Source organism: Streptopelia decaocto, assembly GCF_964273445.1.
Source record: "Streptopelia decaocto genome assembly, chromosome: 4".
NCBI classification, from domain to species: Eukaryota; Metazoa; Chordata; class Aves; order Columbiformes; family Columbidae; genus Streptopelia; species Streptopelia decaocto.
Genome location: NC_138658.1, coordinates 71,343,847 through 71,363,848, shown reverse-complemented (window position 1 = coordinate 71,363,848; position 20,002 = coordinate 71,343,847). Strand labels below are relative to the sequence as shown.

General features: G+C 34.8%; 1 protein-coding gene across 1 annotated transcript; it reads right to left on the bottom strand.

Annotated features, from left to right (window-relative positions):
• Positions 1-621: 621 nt before the first annotated feature.
• On the bottom strand, positions 622-18,048 carry RNF212 (ring finger protein 212; the record flags this gene model as incomplete). Its single annotated transcript, XM_082051374.1, has 12 exons — positions 622-659; positions 1,113-1,309; positions 2,081-2,149; positions 3,617-3,684; positions 4,974-5,019; positions 5,861-5,930; positions 6,020-6,084; positions 8,208-8,266; positions 10,970-11,026; positions 12,471-12,545; positions 16,308-16,369; positions 17,937-18,048. The coding sequence occupies 12 exons, from the start codon at positions 18,046-18,048 to the stop codon at positions 622-624; spliced, it is 918 nt and encodes a 305-aa protein (XP_081907500.1).
• Positions 18,049-20,002: the final 1,954 nt, after the last annotated feature.

Genomic DNA, 20,002 nt, shown 5'->3' with positions numbered 1-20,002 from the left:
TCATCCCAGTTCCCCCATTCCATTCCATTTTGGGAAGAAATCACTGATGCCTACATCCAACGGTGAACTTCCTGGGGTTCGGAATAGATTCTGTATTATGAGCTTGGCAGAGCCTGATAGAATGTAATATCCCTCAAACGTTACCCCTTTCAACAGTGCAAATAAAAGGTCATCTGCTAAGAACCCAAATTTGAAATTCTGGAATCAAAAATCCATAAATCAATTTTTTTTTAGGGATGGGACACATCTGTAATACTGTAGAGGCACAACCATTTAAAAATGTGGTTCTGCTGCAACTCAGTGCGTTCACAGCAAAAAATGCTCATTGAATATATAATCATGTTTAGTCTTAACACTTAGTTAATAAAGGCTGTTTATTTATACAATATATTTTAAGCCAAAATATCTAAAACCAGCAAAAGCATTTTGTACTCCCATTTAAAAATACTGTAGATGTTAATCAGCAAGATCAGTCGTATTTTAAATAAATTATTCATGCTGAATAGTTGACTGGTTTATGCCAATTTGACATTTTATTGAAATTACAAATACTTTGATGTCCAAAGACTTTGTAGGGCTTCTCCAGATGCTTATTGACCAAAAACATTCACAGTTGTTTGCTTATCTTTGTGTTGAATGTCCTCCAAAATTAGTTGATCCTGGAATAAGAATAAAAGTACAAATTAAAAAAAAGGTTAGTAAGACCAGAGTAAAGCTTTATTCATGTAAATTATTTTGGAAACTTATTCAAGGAAGAGAGAAAGTGAAAACTGTCAAGCATTAAAAATAAAACCTATGCATTTTGATGAGAATTTTTGTATAGCTTTTTATGAATCTAAATATGCTCCTTTGTATTTCTATTAAAAGATTAAATTTCTCTTCCTGTAAAAACATTTTTGCCATATCCCAATTTCGGTTACACAAGCAAATGTCCGAACCATTGTTCTGCATATGAACTGCAATTCACTTGTAAACATACAGCTCAAAGATGGGTTTTTTCGCTTAATTTATTTCTTATTTACCATTCTCCAGTAAATAAGTAATAAGCATATGTTATGCCGAATTTTTTTCAGGAAGTCTTAAATGCTGTTATTTTATAAAAATATACTTGCCTAAATGTTGTCTTTGCAGAAGTCCAGGGATGGTGATTGGTTGTCTGGTTACCGACGGCTGTGGGGAAGGTGATGTAAATGTGTACAGCTGAGGGGTTCTGAACTCAGGAGGAGCCCATGATCCCCTTCTACTACTTTGTGACCCAGATGATGATGTAGCTGAACATCCACTATGTGGTAGTCTTATCGGTGTGGATCTGTCAATGAAATTAATTCACAGATACGATTTGAGGCTACTTTCATAGTACAAGAGAATTCAAATCCGCTTAAATTCATAGTGCTAATATTTTAATACAAAGTGCTATAAATTTTTGTGTTCTACATGTTCCTTATCATATTTTTACTTCTTTAGGATTATTAAATATTTTAAAAAGCAGAAGGACAAAACAAATTATATAAGAATTGGAGATAGGGAAAAAAAAGCAGCAATATCTTTTTCTGTGTTTTTTAAATTTGTGCTAGAAATACATATTTGGCTTGATGATTATAGAGAACAAGAGTTTACTTTTTCTTTATGTTAAGAATTCTCGCAATTTGAGACCTTTTCAATGTTTAGATTAAAACCTGAAACACCTGCTACATGCTGCATGAAGATGTTCAGGTTACTCAGAGAACAGCTGTTGTGTAGATGTTTTGTGGTTATCTCTGATTTTTACAATTATAAAGCAGACAGTTTGTTGCACTTCTTTACTATAAAATTACTGCTCTTTGTATGAAAGTACCATGACTGTAGATGTCCACAGCTACAGGAATTCAAAGTATCTCTGCCTGCATTTGAAGAAAGTGATTTCAAAATAAAACCTTCCAACAATAACAAACACATTCCTATAGGTGACAGCTAGCCTGCACAATGACAGTTATTCAGATGTAGACTACAATCTTTAAATGTGCAGATTAATACAGGCCAGACAAGAGAAACTTCAGTTTCTCACAGGAGACAGTAACATCTTGAAAAGGTATTTAATTACCTTGTTGATCCTGCTCTACTATTTTGACTTGACATAATTCCGGATGACTGAGAGCTTCTGTAAGACACACTACCTGTACAAATTGAATTTTTGAAAACAGGGTCAACATTAATTACCCATTTTACTTAAGAGAGAACTTTGGAAACAAAGATTAGTACTTCAGTTGCATTATTTGGGACAAAATCATGATTGGTTTATTCAAGAATATAAATGGTGCACCATTACCATAGACAATGACAGATAAGGAATTGGCTGACAAAGTAAAGTCACCATGTCAGTTGATAAAGGATTAAAATAGGCACAAAAATAATAATATGTTTTTACAGTTTTGCACAGATATCTGCTGAGGCATGAGTTGTCTTTCAGCCTCTTGCTGCAAGAAGATCCAGCAGAAGTGAGAGCTACGAAAAGTCCTCAGCAGCACTCCAACAGATGGTAAAGATGAAAAATTTTCTTTAGTCTCACTAGAGCTTGGCTGTCACAAAAACATGATATTGTACCATTCCTGCAAATTTTTATGAAGTTAAACACATATGTTTGTTTATTTCACCTTCTCTCATTTATTAGACTATTATTAGACTATCAAGTTAGCTCTGCTGAGGTGCTCCAGTTCTTCAGCTGTGCTTTTTTTGCCTCATCAATCTCTGAGAAGGAAACTCTCTTTAGTGTACCATTAAATCATTGCTCCTACTTGCCCTTACTTTTGCAAATATGCTTTGATTCATTCAGCTTTGACCACTACAAAACTTTATGGGTTGATTCTGAAATGTGCTGAATACATAACTGTTCTACATATAATTTTACTATCCAATTAAAGATCTATTTATATTTAGACAATAAAAACCAGTTAACCTCAACTCTCACTATCTCATTATCCATAAATTTATGGGCAAGCATGCATTTAGGAAGGATCTGAACATATAAATCATATACAACATAAGAAAAGCAATTCTTGTTCCTTCATTGCAGTTTCATTTGTCTCTGTTTTGGGATGTTTACATCATGTAGAAATAAGAGTGCTAAAAGCTCCTTATGCATTAGAGATGGATTCTATTAACTGCTGAAGCTAGTGGAAAGTCTGTCTAAGAATGGGCTGTTACAGAAACATTCTGAATGTAAAACCAACAACAAGAGGGACATTAACATGACATTATGGACAATGTTAATCTCTGGTAATTATAAGCAAAGTATGAAGGTTAATAGAAGGTCAACAATATATATTGCAAGTATGTTTGTTCTATTCAAACATACACATCATTACAGTATTTCCTTTGCAACTGTTGATTATGATTGCTCAGCAAAAATCATTGTGGTTATAGGTAATTATTCACAGAACAGAATAGGTCAGTACTCAGGCGACTTATTTCATTCTTCATTTTTAACCATTTCCCATCTGCTGGATTGATGTCTACATTATAAGTTCCTTATACCTCGAAACTTGAAGTTTGTTCAGTAAATTTGCTCATGTATGGATTTAAATTTATTAATCCTCTTAAGATAATGCAAATGTTATCCAGCTACGAACTGTATTTTTACTCACCCATGCGTCCATCTCGTGGTGGAGTTATTAATGATAATCTTGTCGGACCAGTTGGTGTATCAGGCTAAATGAATGGCAATGTATTAATTACAGTGTAGTAAGTGTCTTAATTATTAAAGTATATTAAGCAACGGTGTTACATTTTTGAGCCTTCAGTTTTCTGGCGCTCTCCGCTGGCAGTTTTGTTCATAGGACTAAGATGTAAAACCTCAGAATGAAGTTACTATTCTTTTAGAGATTTACAGCATGTGGGAAAGTAGATGTATCTTAGTTTTATTGAAAGAAGTTGTCTCTGTCACATTCAGATAAGAAAAATACTGGGTACTTACATCATTTTCCTAATCAGAATACTAATATAGTGGAAAGCTCCTGCCTTTATTCTCATATTGGAGATGTCATTCAAAGCTTGCAATTCCCTATTCAAATGTCAAGTTCTGAAACTGCTTTCAGATCATTGATTTCTACACCTGTATTTTCTTAACATGTGAAGATACTATACACACATTGGTGCCCCTGAGCATCGGCAAAAGCAAGATCACCTAGTCAAGCAGTAAACAAAACTGTTGATGAAAGATGAAAAATAATTTTTGGTTTGATTTGTGGCTTATAAGAAACTTTTATCCATCCTAAATGAGATTTCAGGAGTGTTTTGAAAAACAGTGTAATGTGAAGTTGAGTGCCAAGTGATTCACCTTCACCATTCAAATGCAACGACAGCATTTACATCCCACCTGATCCTCTGAAATTCCCTTTATGGCCAAGGCAGAGAAACAAGAATGAAACCAATAAGTGTCCTTCAGAATGAGATGAATCACACATACTAATCCATAGGTTATATCTATGGATGTAGTTCTATCTATGGATATAACCAATTATAGGTTATAAAGGAAACCATGAGATGACAGCATAGATCTGCACTGCAGACCTGGTGAAGGTCGAAATCTTACATATATTTCCATTTCTTAATATATTAGAACTTAAATTTAATTGCAACTCTCAGTTTCATACATTAGCAGCATTCATTTTGGAAACAGTTACAATATTTTTATAGTATAAACATAGTGAGATTTCAAGAATTTGCCATTTAGTTCAGCATCAGAAGTTTAAAAGCCTGTATATGGCATGTGGAGAATATAATTCCAGAAAACAATGTTGTGATTTATTTCCCTTTGGTTCCTCTTTGGGCAGCATCTGACTTCTACTAAGCATCAAGCATAGCTAAAATCAGCTGTTTAAAGTGGCATAAGGGCAGGGCGAATCCTATCTTTGCAGTATTAACAGAGTAGGAGAAATCAAAAGCATATATATGTATATATACATATATAAAAACATATATACAAAAAATCCACTTACTTTCCTCATTGGTGATGGTACAGGATCAATCTCCATTGGCTCCATTCTTACAACAAAGGTCAAAATAAGTATTAAATTGTAATAAAAATAACATATTCATTATAATGTTAAAATTACATTATATCCTTCATGTTAAATTTGACTAATAATGGAAAAGCCTAATACATAATGAATACATATATGACTATTAAGGACTTGTTGCAGAACCCACTAGCAGTAAGAAAAGTCTATTAATTGATTCTGAGCTTTGGTCTAGACGTTTACAGACAAATTTCTTTTATGAATAGCATTGTTGTTCTCTTATTCAACTCAGAATAAATATGTATATTTATATATTTGTTACTTGTCTCCACAACAAGGGCATCTGAAATTTTACTTTCTATAAAAAATAAAGTCACAATCTTTTAGCTTGAGCAAGCTGTATGTGCAATTTATTAATGAGACCTACTGGAGTTCACCCCATCTAACTTTAGTCAACTACAGTATACATATAGCTGCCTGTACAAATCATATATTTTTCTCCCTGCAGTCAATGGGAAGAGCTCCTCACTAATTAATCTGTCTGTCTGCCTGTCTGTCTGTCTATCTATCTATCTGTCTATCCAGAAAGTCTTTAGAATAAGGAGCATAATGCCTTAGAATTTTTTTTCAGTGAGTACAAAGTCAGTCTATACTGGTATTAATAGTTATTAGGTACACTTGGATACATAAGACCCTCCCTGGTCCTTTTTTATTTACATACTTTGCAGAAACAAAACACGAAATTAGAAAATATACTCATTTTTAAACTCACAAAAGAAAAAAATAAAAAAAAAGCTTTGTGTATGAAATATCAGTATGTCGTCATTGTTAAGATTTTCATTGAAAACTAACAGATTTGTACCTACATTTCAGAAGTGGAAGGATGACTAGGATGAAGAGAATATGAAGAATACCCATTCTGTTTTCTTGAAGGAACTAAAGTCATTAATAAATTTAATATTAGAACATAGCTATATCCAGTGCTACGTGTTCCATAGCTAGCATCTTAAACCAATACTTCTTACTGGAATGTGGGTTTCTACTTGTACTGGACAATGGTAGTTGTGGAGTTTGTTCAGGAGGTTTCCTGCTAAAGGGAAAACGGAAGAAACAACAGATATGAATTGAAAGCTGGTTTGATTAGCTCATTTGTCTAACTGGTCAATAAAGCATAAAATAAAGTATATTATCTATCAATAGCTGGTTTTAACATGACACTATTTGCCATGAAGCAAAATAACAATCTATTTGATAACCTATTAACTTCTCTATATTGTAATGTCTGTATTAGTCATTACACACCCAACAGTCTCAGTTTAGGATAACATTATGGCAAAGTACTTTATGAAAAAACAGATGTTAAAATACAACTGTTGACTACAATTCAGTCAAAAATCTTCATTTTGATGCATACATTTCCCAAACTGTAAAAAATATCATTATCAAAGGAAACGTTGGCATATTTATGCAATTCACCAACAGCGATGTAAAACTGGTATCTTTGCCAAGAACCATAAATAGGAGGAATGTGTCTACTATGCATGTAAGGAGAAGCCCTGGGTCACACTCTCTTGGTAGAACTCTGAAAATCTGAAATTCAGTAAGAATCTCTGTATCTGGTATAGGCAAGATGTTATTTATTTGAGATGTAGACAAGGAAAAGGAGGCAGTGGGTAAAAATATATAAACTATGCTAATCCACCAGATACGTAGTTTCCTTTATGCTGTTTTTCTTTCAGTTATATTACACCAAGCAGCAGAAGAGAGAATAATACAGTATTATGTGCATGTCAGAGTCAAAAGAAAGTCTATACTGAAAAAACACATAAAAGGAGTAAAGATAAACAAAATTTTGCAATTAAATTGCTGGCTTTATGGACTGGCTTATTAAGGAGATTTCATCGTGGTTGAACACTGGTATTCATAAAGGGACGTTTGTAAAGGGCTTCTCTCAAGAAGATGTATCTATAGGGAGAAGTGCATTGTAACTATAAGTACTCTTCATACCCATATTCTCTAAAAGGGAAAAGCAGACAAAGCCTGGTAGGGTTTTTTTCCCAGTAGTTTTTGAAATCTTAGAAAATGGGAAGGATATAATAGGACAGAAAAATAAATGTTATATGGAAAATGATATAATTTCACCATAGGTGGATCACTGAAGATTAATCTGATATTTTTGTTTTATGTTCTGCTAAGCAGACTTTTTAAACAGTAGTAATATAGTATAATACATTTTTTCTGTGTTCATTCAATTTAAACATTAGAGCGCTGTACAGGCCACAGGATATAAGAGCAATTAATTCAGATAAGTATAGCATAAATAATTTTTAAAGGGAAACAACAAAAAAGGGTGAAGAGAGTGCAAAAAAATATTATTAGTCACATCCCCTTCAGTTTAGAATTGCAACAGATCCTGTTCAATCTACTCCCTGATGACTCAGGGATAGCTCACAGCTTGCGAAATCTGAAGACAGAAAGTTCTCAAGACAGAAAGTTATATCGATCTTGAGAACCATATAATGATTTTTTTTAAAATGTGATCTTTTCAAGCAAATAATTTAAATAAAATTTAATTAAATGAAAACTAATAGCACACAGTGCACCTAGGGGTCAATAAGAAATTTGGGTTTAAGTTGGAAAAAGATTAAAAGATTAAGGTGTATCAGTCAATGTGTGGAGGGATAATGATGGGCAACCTTTTGACTTTGATGCATTTTTGAGAAAAGACTAAATTGAGATAAGTCAAGAAGTTGAATTTTACTAGAAACAGATAAGATGAGAATCATGTTACAAAACTCTCCCAGTTTTGCCAATGGGCTAGGAAAGAGATCATAGTAATTTCCAGGCTGATGCTGGGAAGCCTATTGTCAAAAAACACAAACATGTTCATGTAAATGCAAATAAAAATTTTAAAACTGAATCTCTATATGGCAGAGATGGCTAAAAGTTCATTTATAAAGTAATTACTGTTTTGAATTTAAAATTAAAAGGATTTCTTTCCTGGCAGGCTTGATTAATGTGAATAAAATTGACCTTATGACAGAAATCACTGTTCATTTCTTTCTGTAAAAATATGCTTCTTCTACGCATTAAAGACAATATATGAGAAAGGCACACAAAGCATGGCTTTTAAATTGTTTTATCAATTAAAATTACTGTTGTCTCATTACAAAGACTATTTGTCATTTACTTCTGCTGCATTAAGCTTCTTACCATTGCATCTGATGAAGTTGTTGAGTTACCTCCTTGAGAGATTCTTCCAACTTCATTGTCTGTGAGATAATCATAGATTTAAACAAAATCTATTTGTATGATAGACAACTTCATTTTTATACAACTAGTATTCTAAAGTGTTGAAAGGCTATTTTCTATTGGTTTTAATCTTAGATATCATTGCTATTCCAGATTTATTGGGGCAAGACTATAGCTGTTGTATGGATCCATTAAACAGTCAGTTTGAAAAAGATATGCTGATTTTTGGCAGTTACAGACTTAGTTTGATCACCTTTTGTTAAGTGTGCTGGTAGTATTGGATAAAAAAATACTAAAAAAAGTGCTTAAAATAGTTTAATTTTTTCGTCTGTTTTTCCATAGCTGGTATAAAACTTCTGATGCATTTAACATGGAATTATCTGGCAAAGATACCAACAACTGTACAAAATACCAAATACCGTGTGCCGATATTGCACATTTCAGATTCAAAATGTATTCAGTTCTTTGCAGTACCCATTTGTAAGAGGCTTACATGAAGAGTATTTCCTATTATGTTACGGACACAACCAAAAATCTCCATTAAAGATTGTTATGAGCTTGCAGAATTGAAGAACATTGAGGTCAAGAACACTAGGTCAGCTTCCTAGTATGTGCATTTTTTAGTCTTTCATTCCATTAGCATATATTATATTTTATGAAGGATATAAAAATTTACTCAATAGCATCAATCTGCATCTGTATTTTGTCCTTAATTTCCGTTGTGTGACCTTAGTCCTCCATTACTTCATGCTATTCATATTTTGATTTGAAGAGAAATTATTAATTTTCTTGTTAACTTTTCATGCTTCTCCTCACAATATTATTTGAATTCTTTAATAACGTCACCTGATATACCTTTGTAAAGTCATATTGTCAGTGGGAGATATTATGCTCTTTTTGCAGATGTGAAACTCTGCAAAACAGGTTAAAGACAAAATCTAATTTACATGAGATTTGGGATTTTTTTTTATTCTTGTCTTCTCTTCCTAATGAGAGCTGGGCTTGAGTAAGAAAATGACCAGTACAGATGACAGGAACAATGTACTGTTACCTGTTACCCTGTCACTCTATAGGACTGAATCATTTCAAGGCCAAAATGCCTTACAGAAGGTGACTAACTGTTTGGTTGTCAATATCTTTGGGTCCTAACACAACACGGGGTCTACACTTGCCAGGAATACGGACAACATGTGCCCACACTACACACCATGATCTGCATCCTGAGATCTCTGTAATGCACAGAAACATCAAGGTCATGAGAGCTGTTGGTTGACAGTGACAAGGATGACATACTAAAAATAAGGAAGGGTACCACAAACTAGAGAGCTAAGTGTGAAAACCTGGTTGTGAAGTTCCTTATGCAGTACTCTGCCTTTCCCAAAGGCCAAGACCTGCGGAGTGGGGAGCGGCAGGAAGCAGCACTTGTATCAAAGGGTAGGTTTGTGCTTCCTCACCTCCCTGGAGGTGTTGCCATTTGCCAAACTGTTTACTCCATAAATGATTCTTGCCCCATCCTTTTTCCACTCACCTTCAACAACAAAACCACCCAAAACAGTGTGCCATTGAAACAGCACCGAACTAAACCTTTAGCTGTTTCAGTACTGTCACCTAAACACCTTCCTCAGGTCACATACTTTACAACCACTGTTAAATGAACATCTCAACAGTAAATAACTTAGTAACTTACCAACGAAAAATGCCAAAACTCTGCCCAGATTCTTTGAAGATAATATTTCAATTTATGCAAAATTCTATGAAGAGCTTTATTTTACTTACAGTTTCAGTTTTACCATCCAGAGTTATTACAACAAATTAGAAGGGGGCATAAAATCAGAATTCCTCCTAGGCCTGGCTTTGAAGGCAGAAGGACAGGACCTTGAAAGATCTACCCAGTCCCCAGTACACTAGGACTGATCCCAAAATGCAGTCATGGACAACAGGAGAGAATGGGCCACAGGGAACTCAAGTTTCCAAGTTGTTCTATCCATGAGAACCAAATCAGATGCTCTCTTCACACATAAAATAGCCATTTGGGCAGCTCTATGAGCTTACGTCTATCATTTCATACATAGGGCACCTACTGATGGGTTGATTCACCAGTATCGCCAAGTAGCTTTAAGTGATATACCTGGCCGTGTCCTTGGAAATGAATGAAACAGTCAACTATCTTATAAAATATTTAGAAGTAGCAGAGAGATGAAAGAAAGAAATTTTCTTTCCAGCCTACAAAGGAAGAGGCATAGTCACAAATTCAGTACCTGTTTTCTACAGAATAGTTAGTTCTATTCCCCTTCTTATTGAGTTATCCCTAATTCAGGGTACTGGCCCTTTGCCTTGTTCTCCATTTGGTTTCCCATTTAGTTTGTCAGCCCCAGTCTTCTTTTCCTCTGGGCTTATTATCTGAGTACCAATCTCTCCACACCTCTTCCACTTTCTCCTCCAGACAGTGAACTGGTCTATTCTCTCCTTGTCCATTGACTCTCCATTTAATCTTGGTCACCCCACAACTAAAATATGTTTTATTAAATAATAGTAACCATAATTAATAAAGTCCTCACAGATTTTAAACAATTAAAACCTGGTATTTATAATTACAGAAATGAGGCAATACTGAAAAATGGTTTTAAGTATTCCAATGGAAGTTGAATGTAGTTTTTAAAAACAAAATGAAGTAAAAAGGTAAACATAAACAATAAAAATAAGAAAATCACAATTATAGTTACCCTTTGTCTGTGGTATGCTAATAAATGTTTACGATGTTTTTCTTGAAATTCTGCAACCTAAAAAATAAATACAGCTATGTCAAGTTTCACCTGATTATGTTTATGCAACCGCAGGAAAAAAAAAAAAAAGTGATGGAGAAAAACTTTCACAGTATTAAAATTTTTCTATATTTTAATAAGTAATTAATATATCTTCTTCAATTCTTCTCCAACAAAACATTTAAAGTTTTTAGCACTGATAGAGAAAGCCTTATGAAGTTTATTTAATCTAGTATGACCTACCCTAGAGTTGGTAGATTTATTTTGTTGAATTTATATTTTAACACTGCATTTAAGAACAAGGTAAAGACATTGGAAAACCAGTTTTGCTGCAGTGTTTCTTATTCATTAGTGCTAGGCAAACACATAAAATTAATGGCAACATAAAAAGTTATGTGTCTTACTGGCAATTATAACTTGCCTTGTAAAAATATCCTGATAATTAAAAAATAATTGTTAGACACTCTGGTGGTGTGTAAGCACCTCTTGTGTCCAAATGAGGATCATAAACCCTGACAGGTTGACAGTAAAAATATACAGTGCAGGCAAGACAAGAGCTTGAGGGACAAATTACAAGAGGTAATAACTTACTAATAAATCTTTCTTCTCATGTGTAAGAAAACTGCCAAGAAAATGGGTAGGGATAGAGACAACCAAGAGAAACACTCAGAGAAGATGAACCCATGGTGGAGGATCTAATTGAAATGGTTACTTTTCGTTTGCTGTAGAGGAGCCTGGGAGGTTCCCATTGGATACTGATCAAAGGATCAGAAGTGTCTTCAGAAGAACTGATGGAATAATGAGGCACTCCAAAAGTAACAGCTTTGAGCTGCCTCCCACCACACAGAAATGAGGTCTTGGCTCTATAAAGGAGAAATCTATGGAAATGTCAATTCAGTGCTCAGCATCAGTCAAAAAGGAAAATCATATCTTAGAAGTGGTAAAAAATGCAGACCTGCCTTGAGATCTTTTGCTTTTCAGGAATTAGATTGCTCTTATTTTTAATAAAGACCAGCCTTTGAGATCAGGGATCTTTGTTAACTTGCTCACTTTGGTCAAAAGAAAACCAAACAAAGTAAAAGAGAGAGAAAGTACATTCAGCTCAGGGCTTTAGCTCAGGTTTTCACTGTGTAGCTTTTTATTGCTATAATTAGGGCATGCTATTTGGACACATTTGAGGTTCTGGTAGATGTAATGTTTCATTGCATGGCATTGAAAGTGATTTTACATCATCAAAATAGCCAGACTAGGAGTCCTCAGAGAGAATTTGAAAACATAAGCAGTGACCATGCTGAATAATTTATGCTTTCTTAAGAACTGTGAAACTGTGGAATTAAGGAAGCAAAGACAGTAATGAGCATACATTCATTTTCAAACATTCATTCATGTATTTTTCCCATTTATATAAAACTCAGTAGAAGTTGCTATTTTAGAGAGTTAAAAAGTTTAAAGGCAGATTCACCTGTGTTATTTCTTTTGCGTATTTCTTGCATAACGTATCTATTCCCATGAATAGTGATTGAATATCAGGACTTGTCTACCAAGAAAAGAAAGTATACCAAGGTTAGCATTTTTATTTACAAGTTATATTAAATAAAGCATTTTATGAAGTGTTCTTTAAATTGATCGATGCATATAAATAAAAAATGCACAGATGAAGAGTAGGATGATTCAGAAACTGAAAACAAGCCCAGTTTTATTTTGTGTCCTTAATAACCATCTGCAAAGCTTTGTGCTTTTGTTTAAATATATTACACACATTTATACTTTGCATAACTAAGACAATAACAACTTCCAGAGGATGTTCAGGGGAGATGCTGTGGTGCCCTAGAGGAGGCATTGCCTTCAGACCAGCAGCCAGGTTTCTGGCAGTACCTTTCTGGCCTTTGTGGTTCTCACCACCCCCAGACACATGGATGCATCTTATAATCAGTTTTGTTTCAAAGTCCTTTTCTGAAATGGCTCCAATGCCAACTGGGATCCCTTTATCTCTCCTGACTGTTGGGCAGCAAAATGCTATCCCAGCATAATGAAAGAGCTATTAATGGTGGTTGAATTTTGCAATTATTTTGTGACTGAGACTTTTAATCAGAGACCATGATGTGACCTCAGAAACGGCCATCTGTGTTTTTAGAAAATGCTGAGTAAGTGCTCTGTGCCTAAGCTATCACTGCAATAAAGATATATTTATTATTTATAGTGAGAAAGAAATGCTACAAACTGTAAAGCGAATTTCAGAATAATAGTGACACTTTGACATCTATCCAAATCTACAAAGCAATGTAGAGAGCTTAGTTAAGTGCTACTTTTATCCAGAATACATGTATTCCTAATTTATTCGTAAGAAAAAAAAACCAAAAGACAACCCCAAAATAGTCACACTAGTTATAGCACTAAGCTAAAATTGTTGTATTACTAAGAACTAACAGTGATCACATTTCAATCATCTTCTACTGTAAGAGTAAACATCTTTTAAAAATGAAGAATCTAGCCAAAAAAACATGACACATACCTGTAAACTATAAGGTTCTCTTTGACAAATTGTGATTGTATAATGGAAGGTAGATTTACAACCAGCCAAAAGCTGAATAAAAAAGCAAAACCAATCCCAACATATTTAGATAATAAAAGAAGATTGTGCCAGAAAAAAAAAAAAAAATCGTCCTTCATGTAAGGAACCACCTTTCAAAATCCAATCAAAAAGAACTTAAATTGTTGCAGGCAAAATGTAAATGAATCCCAAAAGTACTAAAGAATCTCTAAAAGTTTAAAAATTTGAAAAATTAGAGAAAGGTGAATTATTGAAAGAAATAGGAAGTAGACCACCTGTGAATGAAGTAACAGTTTTCTAGGCTACTAAGAAAATGAAAGATAAGTACTAACACTTTTCAAGGAAAAATCTTGCATTGAAATCAAAAAGCTTTGCTACATTTGGAAATGCACAAACACATAGACAATATTTTTACCTACTCCGAAACCAGCATAACACTAGTATGAAATCAAATATCTAAGACTAAATAACAGCTGCCTTTGTCAAACCTATTTTCTATGTATAATTATATTCTATATTTTAATAATAAGAGAGAACTGAGTCTCATATGTATGAAAAACAATTACATAAGGAGCTAAATTAATAACAGATTTGTATCTTTATTTCCCCATTTTCTGACATCAGCTGCTCCAATGTCCTGTACAGAAACTCATCTGAGCAAAGACGAGATGAGGTTTGGTTACCGTAGAATTGTTTGTGTGGTTGCCAAATGCCCTTCTGGTTATCAATGGGCTGTTCTTGAATTTCCCAGCACCATGGGAACTAAATTGCTTTTCTTTGCTTCCCCCAGCTACTCCTTTTTATAGAACTCGCAGGAGGAAATTAATTGTATTTGAGACTTCCTCTGCTCTTTCGAATTTAGTTGACATTAGCCAAAGCATTCACAGGGTGAACTGGCAGACTGAGAAAGAGAAAAGCAGATAGACACCACAGGCTGATCCATGTACAGTGTTTAAGTAAAGAAAATACAAACAAGACATTAAAATTTAATCTAGAAAAAAATAACATATACATAAAAATACGTTTGGAATCTTTACAATGTACTCATAGGAGGCAAGCTCTAGAAACCTATCTAGGGTCCTAACAAAGCCATGACCTTGGATTAAGAATTTATAAGATCTCAGAAAAATAAAAACCAACCAACTTCCTTGCTGATTTGAAAACTCTTTAAAATAAAGGTTTGTTGAACACTGTTTATATTTTATCTGTTGCATGGAGGAGTAGCAGATGTTAACATGATATTCTGAAATAATGAACAGCAATATTCTGATTTATCATAGCACTTAAGCATCCTCTGGGAAAAAGCAAGTGAGGATCGTGAGACACAGAAGGAAGATATAAAGGTGACAAGCATACATTACTGTAAAGATGAGAATATTTAATGTGTAGATGTTGATTGCCCCAACATACAATTTAATGAGGAGTTTTAACACATTTATAGGACCTTCTACTCATTGGGAATTCTTCCACAGCATCAAGCTCATAAAGGTTACCAGGTATATTTCCACTCAGGTTCCTGAATTATAGAGCCATGACTTTTTTATATGCATATTTAATTATCTTTCCAATCATTTTATCTGTTCTTAATCAAGGCTAAGCAATCATCATTAATGTCTTTTTTAAAGAATATGGTAATTTGCTTCCTTCCAGTCCTCCAGAGCAGCGGCAGATTCTAATGAAACATCTAATATTTTTGTTAGTACTCCAATCACTGCATTTTTAAATTCCTTCTGTATTTTTGAAGCAAAGTGTCAAATTCTGTTCAAATGCTGTTATTTCAGACTGATCTAACTTCAAAATTAGCTTTGTTTTGAGCAAGGTGTTGGACAAGATGACCTCCAGAGTCCCCTCACAATCTGAATTGTTCTTGTAGCCAGAGTAGGCTCATGTTGAAAGCTTATTAAAATACCTCCTTTAGAAATTTCATGAGAAGCTTATGTTTTGGTTTTATTTTATTACTGTGTGCATTGTTCCTTTGTATTATGTTTGCATTCTGTTGTTTTGATGTATTTTCTTGGTATTTTCTTTACCCTGCTTCAGTTTTGCGAGATTCCATGTTTACAAATACAAAATACAGTGTAACAGTTTCTTACTTTTTTGTATGCAGTATGTAGAGGTAGAGATATACATCATCTCATTTTTAAACACATCTAGAGAGATCATGCCCTCCTTCAAGGTCACCACTTCAGAGTTAGTCCCAAATTGTCCTCTATTTTGCATACATGATTGTTTTATAGCCTTGTAGGACTTTATGTGTTAGATATATTGAATGCTCCTAGTATTTATCTTATATCGTTGTAAGTCAAACTTGTCTCACAGGTAGGCATCAGTCTAGGAAAATATAAATACACTTGAAAATATTGATACACCACCATGCAGATTTTCAATTCAATTCATTACATGAAATAATCCATTACAGTCCAGTTTCAGTGATGTACAAATGCTGAAGTCAATAAATACCCCACTTTGAAAGTAGTCCCTGATGTTACACAGTAGCCAGTCATATTTCTTGAAAAGACTGGAGTGATCTACAGTTCAACCTAAATCTGGAAACATAAAGAGTTTCTGTAGGCTTTTATTGTAAGAAATCCATAAAAATAAAAGGTGCATAGTGCAGAAGTATATAAGTTACCTATCATCAGTAAATACTCATGTTGGCAAACAAAAGGGAAGTATGTTGTAATGTAAATAATGTAGCTGTTAAATAAACTACAGATTGATGTAATACAATAACAAAGCTTCATTTACCTGTTTTGAGAGGAATATTGTACGACAAGGAGTTCTGCAGATCAAACATTCATCTTTTTTGCCTGTAAGGTAGAGACACAGTTAAAATATACATTAAACTCAAGAGATCTTGGCTACATTTTTTAATAGAATTTGGTGCCTAAACCTTTGTTTGGAGCTTGTGGAAGGAATGCGAAGTTTAAACAAGAAATGCAAATAAACATGAATACAGAATTTTATTCTATAACCATTACACAGAGTTGCACAGGGAAAATGCATGTGACTATCATCAGGTCTTACTGCAAATAAGGATTCATGTAAATGATTTTATGAATATCATTAGTGTCACTGAATGCAGGTGACTTTTAGTTCCTCTGATTTAAATAGGAGTACTTTCCTGGTTTAATTAAATGTATGCTTAAGTGCACTAATGAGCTAGATATATGACTTTTTAGATTGGGGCCTAGTCTGGCTTTCTTGATAAAATATATGAAACCTTAACTTCAAAGAATTAATAATTCTACCTCGTGAAAAATTCATCACATCACTTTCTAGAACTTGATAATTTCTTAAAATGTACCTTTGATTATTTGCAAACGTAGTAGCAAATAGTTCTAGTAGATGCATATGACTACAATATTAGTAACAGATCATTTTACTAGCTACTTTTTTTCTAAGGGTTCTAAGGTTCAATGTTTATCAACAGCTTTAAAGAGTAAATAGATTTTAAGCCTGATATCATCATCATTATTTAATTAACAGCAAAAAACATATCATGTGTCAGGATTTTTTCTGCCAAACAATATTAACAGCAGAAAGAAAAGTTGTCGTTCAGCTTCTAGGAGCCTGCAAGCTGTATTTAGACAATGCATTTTGTGACCCTCTCTCCTCAACAGCAACCTTATGAAAACTTCTAGTCAAAAGTTTTTAATGCTGAAATACTGATTGATCATTGATTTTGTGTGGCCTTACAAAGACCAAGGCAATTAGCATGACCTAAAGGGGAAAAAAAACATTGATTTTTGGCTGTTATTTTTTTCTTTTGAGAAGCAACTTCCCTACTCTGCTATCTTTTCCACAGACGATTCTAAGCACATCACAGGAGCCCCAGAATACGACTCAGGAATTACATACAACACACAGGAGGTTCACAACATCACCTCCAGTCCTCCTAATGCTGCTGAATTTCTTCTAGAGTTTCATCAACAATACTGACATTTAAAATGTCTTAGGACTCTTAGCAAAACCTGCCCTAAACAAATCTTGTGTTTTCCAAACTGATATTTCACTAAGGAAAAAGCATGTCCCTTCCAAACTTAGACAGAACAGAATGCGATCTGATTTTTTCTACAATGGAACCATGGATTCTAAGCACCCAGACCCAACTTCTATTAAAGCCTGGAGTTTTCTGTCCCTAAGCCTTGCTCTCAGAGCCCCTTGCTCCAGCCACATTCAACTGGAGGCACACAGAGGTGGTTTTTCCTATTTAAAGAAAATCAATAGCAAGAACTGAACAGGTTTATCAATAAGATAAGGAAACCTTCAGGCCTTTTTTTGTTCCACAGAAATGGTAATGTTTAAGGTAAACGTGTACAGGCCAGAGGTGCCTGACCTGCTGGCACAGAGGGCTGGGCCACCAGCTGCCATTACCTTTCTGGAGGCAGATCTCACAGATAACATGGCCGCAGCTCGTGAGGCTGAACCGCGGGGTGGGCTTATGCGGCTCGCACAAGCAAACGTTGCAAAAGACCTGGAAGGCCATGGGCAGAGGGGCCTGGCAGGGAGCGGGAGGCTGAGGAAGATGCCGACTCCTGCGGTGAGGCCTACAGGGCTCCTGCCGCCATGTTGCTTCGCTCTGAGGTGAGGGGTGGCTGTTCTCCTCCCCCCACCCGGGGGGGCTGATGCGAGCAGAGTTTAACCCCCACACCCTAAAAAAAAATGCTTTTTCTGGCCCCTTGCTATCAAACTGGACAGGGTGCCCACACAGGGGATCCCCTTTGAGAGGTTTCCCCACACGTGGGTCACTGAGCTGCACCCGTCCTCCTCACAGGGGTGGCCATGGAGCCGGGGCCGCCATCCAGGCAGCAGGTGTGTGGAGAACAGCAGGGGCTTTTCACCCTTCTAAAGGCAGGAGTCTGGGAAGGTTGTTAATTCACCATCCAAGGTTTGTTGTTGCTTCTTTTGGTGGAGAAAAAAGTACAAAGTGAGGAGTCTGGATTTTCATTTTTCGTATTGAAGAAAAAAAATGCTAATTTCCCTTGATGAAAATTTTAAGAGAGAATTCCCTCACAGACTTGCTGTGCAGGCTGTAGCTCTGACTGTGACAGAACCACAGACTGCATAGGAGGAACCCATGGCTTTTAACTTCATAAAAACTGCTGCCCCTAAAGTGCTTCCCAAAAGCGCTATGATTCAGCTTCTGCTTTATAGAGTTAATTAAAAATCTTGAAGGAGACTGAAAACATTTCATCAAAGCAAAGATATTTAATTATTATTATTATAGATAAAGAATGAAGGGCTCTTAAGCTCTATTCAAGGCTCCAAGTCTCAGTGCTGGTTTCAGTATAGACCTAATTAATACAAAGAAACATAATCAGCTCCTTTATAAATTCTGACATGGAACCTGCCTTTTTGGTTTAAAAGCGTAAGTGTATTGTGAGATAAGTTTGTCATTGGGATGTAGTTAGGAGCCTTACACTAAATATCAGCTAAAGTCTGAATCGCAACCTTGTGGCAACACTTTATTAAATTTCCTTCCAGGATTTCATATACCATATGGTTGGAACACATCTTTACTTGTTTCTTACCAGAGAAGATTTTATTACAAGACATGTTGTGAGTGCTCTGTAAAAGTGAATTTAATAACATTTATTTACTGGACATTTCAAGTGACAATTTTAAAGTCACAGAATTTTTAAATGTAAGACAAACCTCACTGAGTAGCTTTATGAGATTTTGTTTTGATTGATTTGGTCCATAGAGCATCACTTTTTGTCTCAACTTCATATCAACTTTATGGATTCTTACACACTCACCGCTGTATTTTCATGCCCGTACTGTGAACATAAGTGAACTTAAAGGGCGATGTCATTTCCTTGCTAATGAAAACAAAGGTGAGAAGACAGAAAAAAGAAAGCAAGCAGTGCCTTTAAAATAATAACCGGTCTACAGATATTTCAGCATTCACTAACTTTTAGATTAGTGAAGGGTCTGGAAATACAAGCAGGAAGCCAAACCACAACATTCTACTATCACAGTGCTCTCTAGAAACTTTTTCAAGAATGTCCCTTTACATCTTAACCAACTGCTGGGATGGGTCATGTTATAACCACCTCCCACTTCTTCTTACACAATTACTACTTTGTTAAGCTAATTATCTCAATTTTTAACTGCAGCTTTTGACTTGTAACTGCATGATACTCTAGCTACTATGCTAGTTGTACACAAACTAGCTAAATTAAGGCATAAACATGCATTCAGCCAAGCTGCAATAAGTGAAATTGGATACACAATCAAGTAAAAAACTGGTAAGTTTCTTAAGCAGTCATGTTACAGTTGCTGATAATTAAAAATAATTACAGAACACGCAAACAGACTGAAGAATTTAGTGTAAGAATAGCTTCAAATAAAATATATAGGCACAAATTCGATGTTTACCAAGAAACCTGTAATTTGGTTTACTTTGACATATTTCATAAAGACTATAATTTACATAA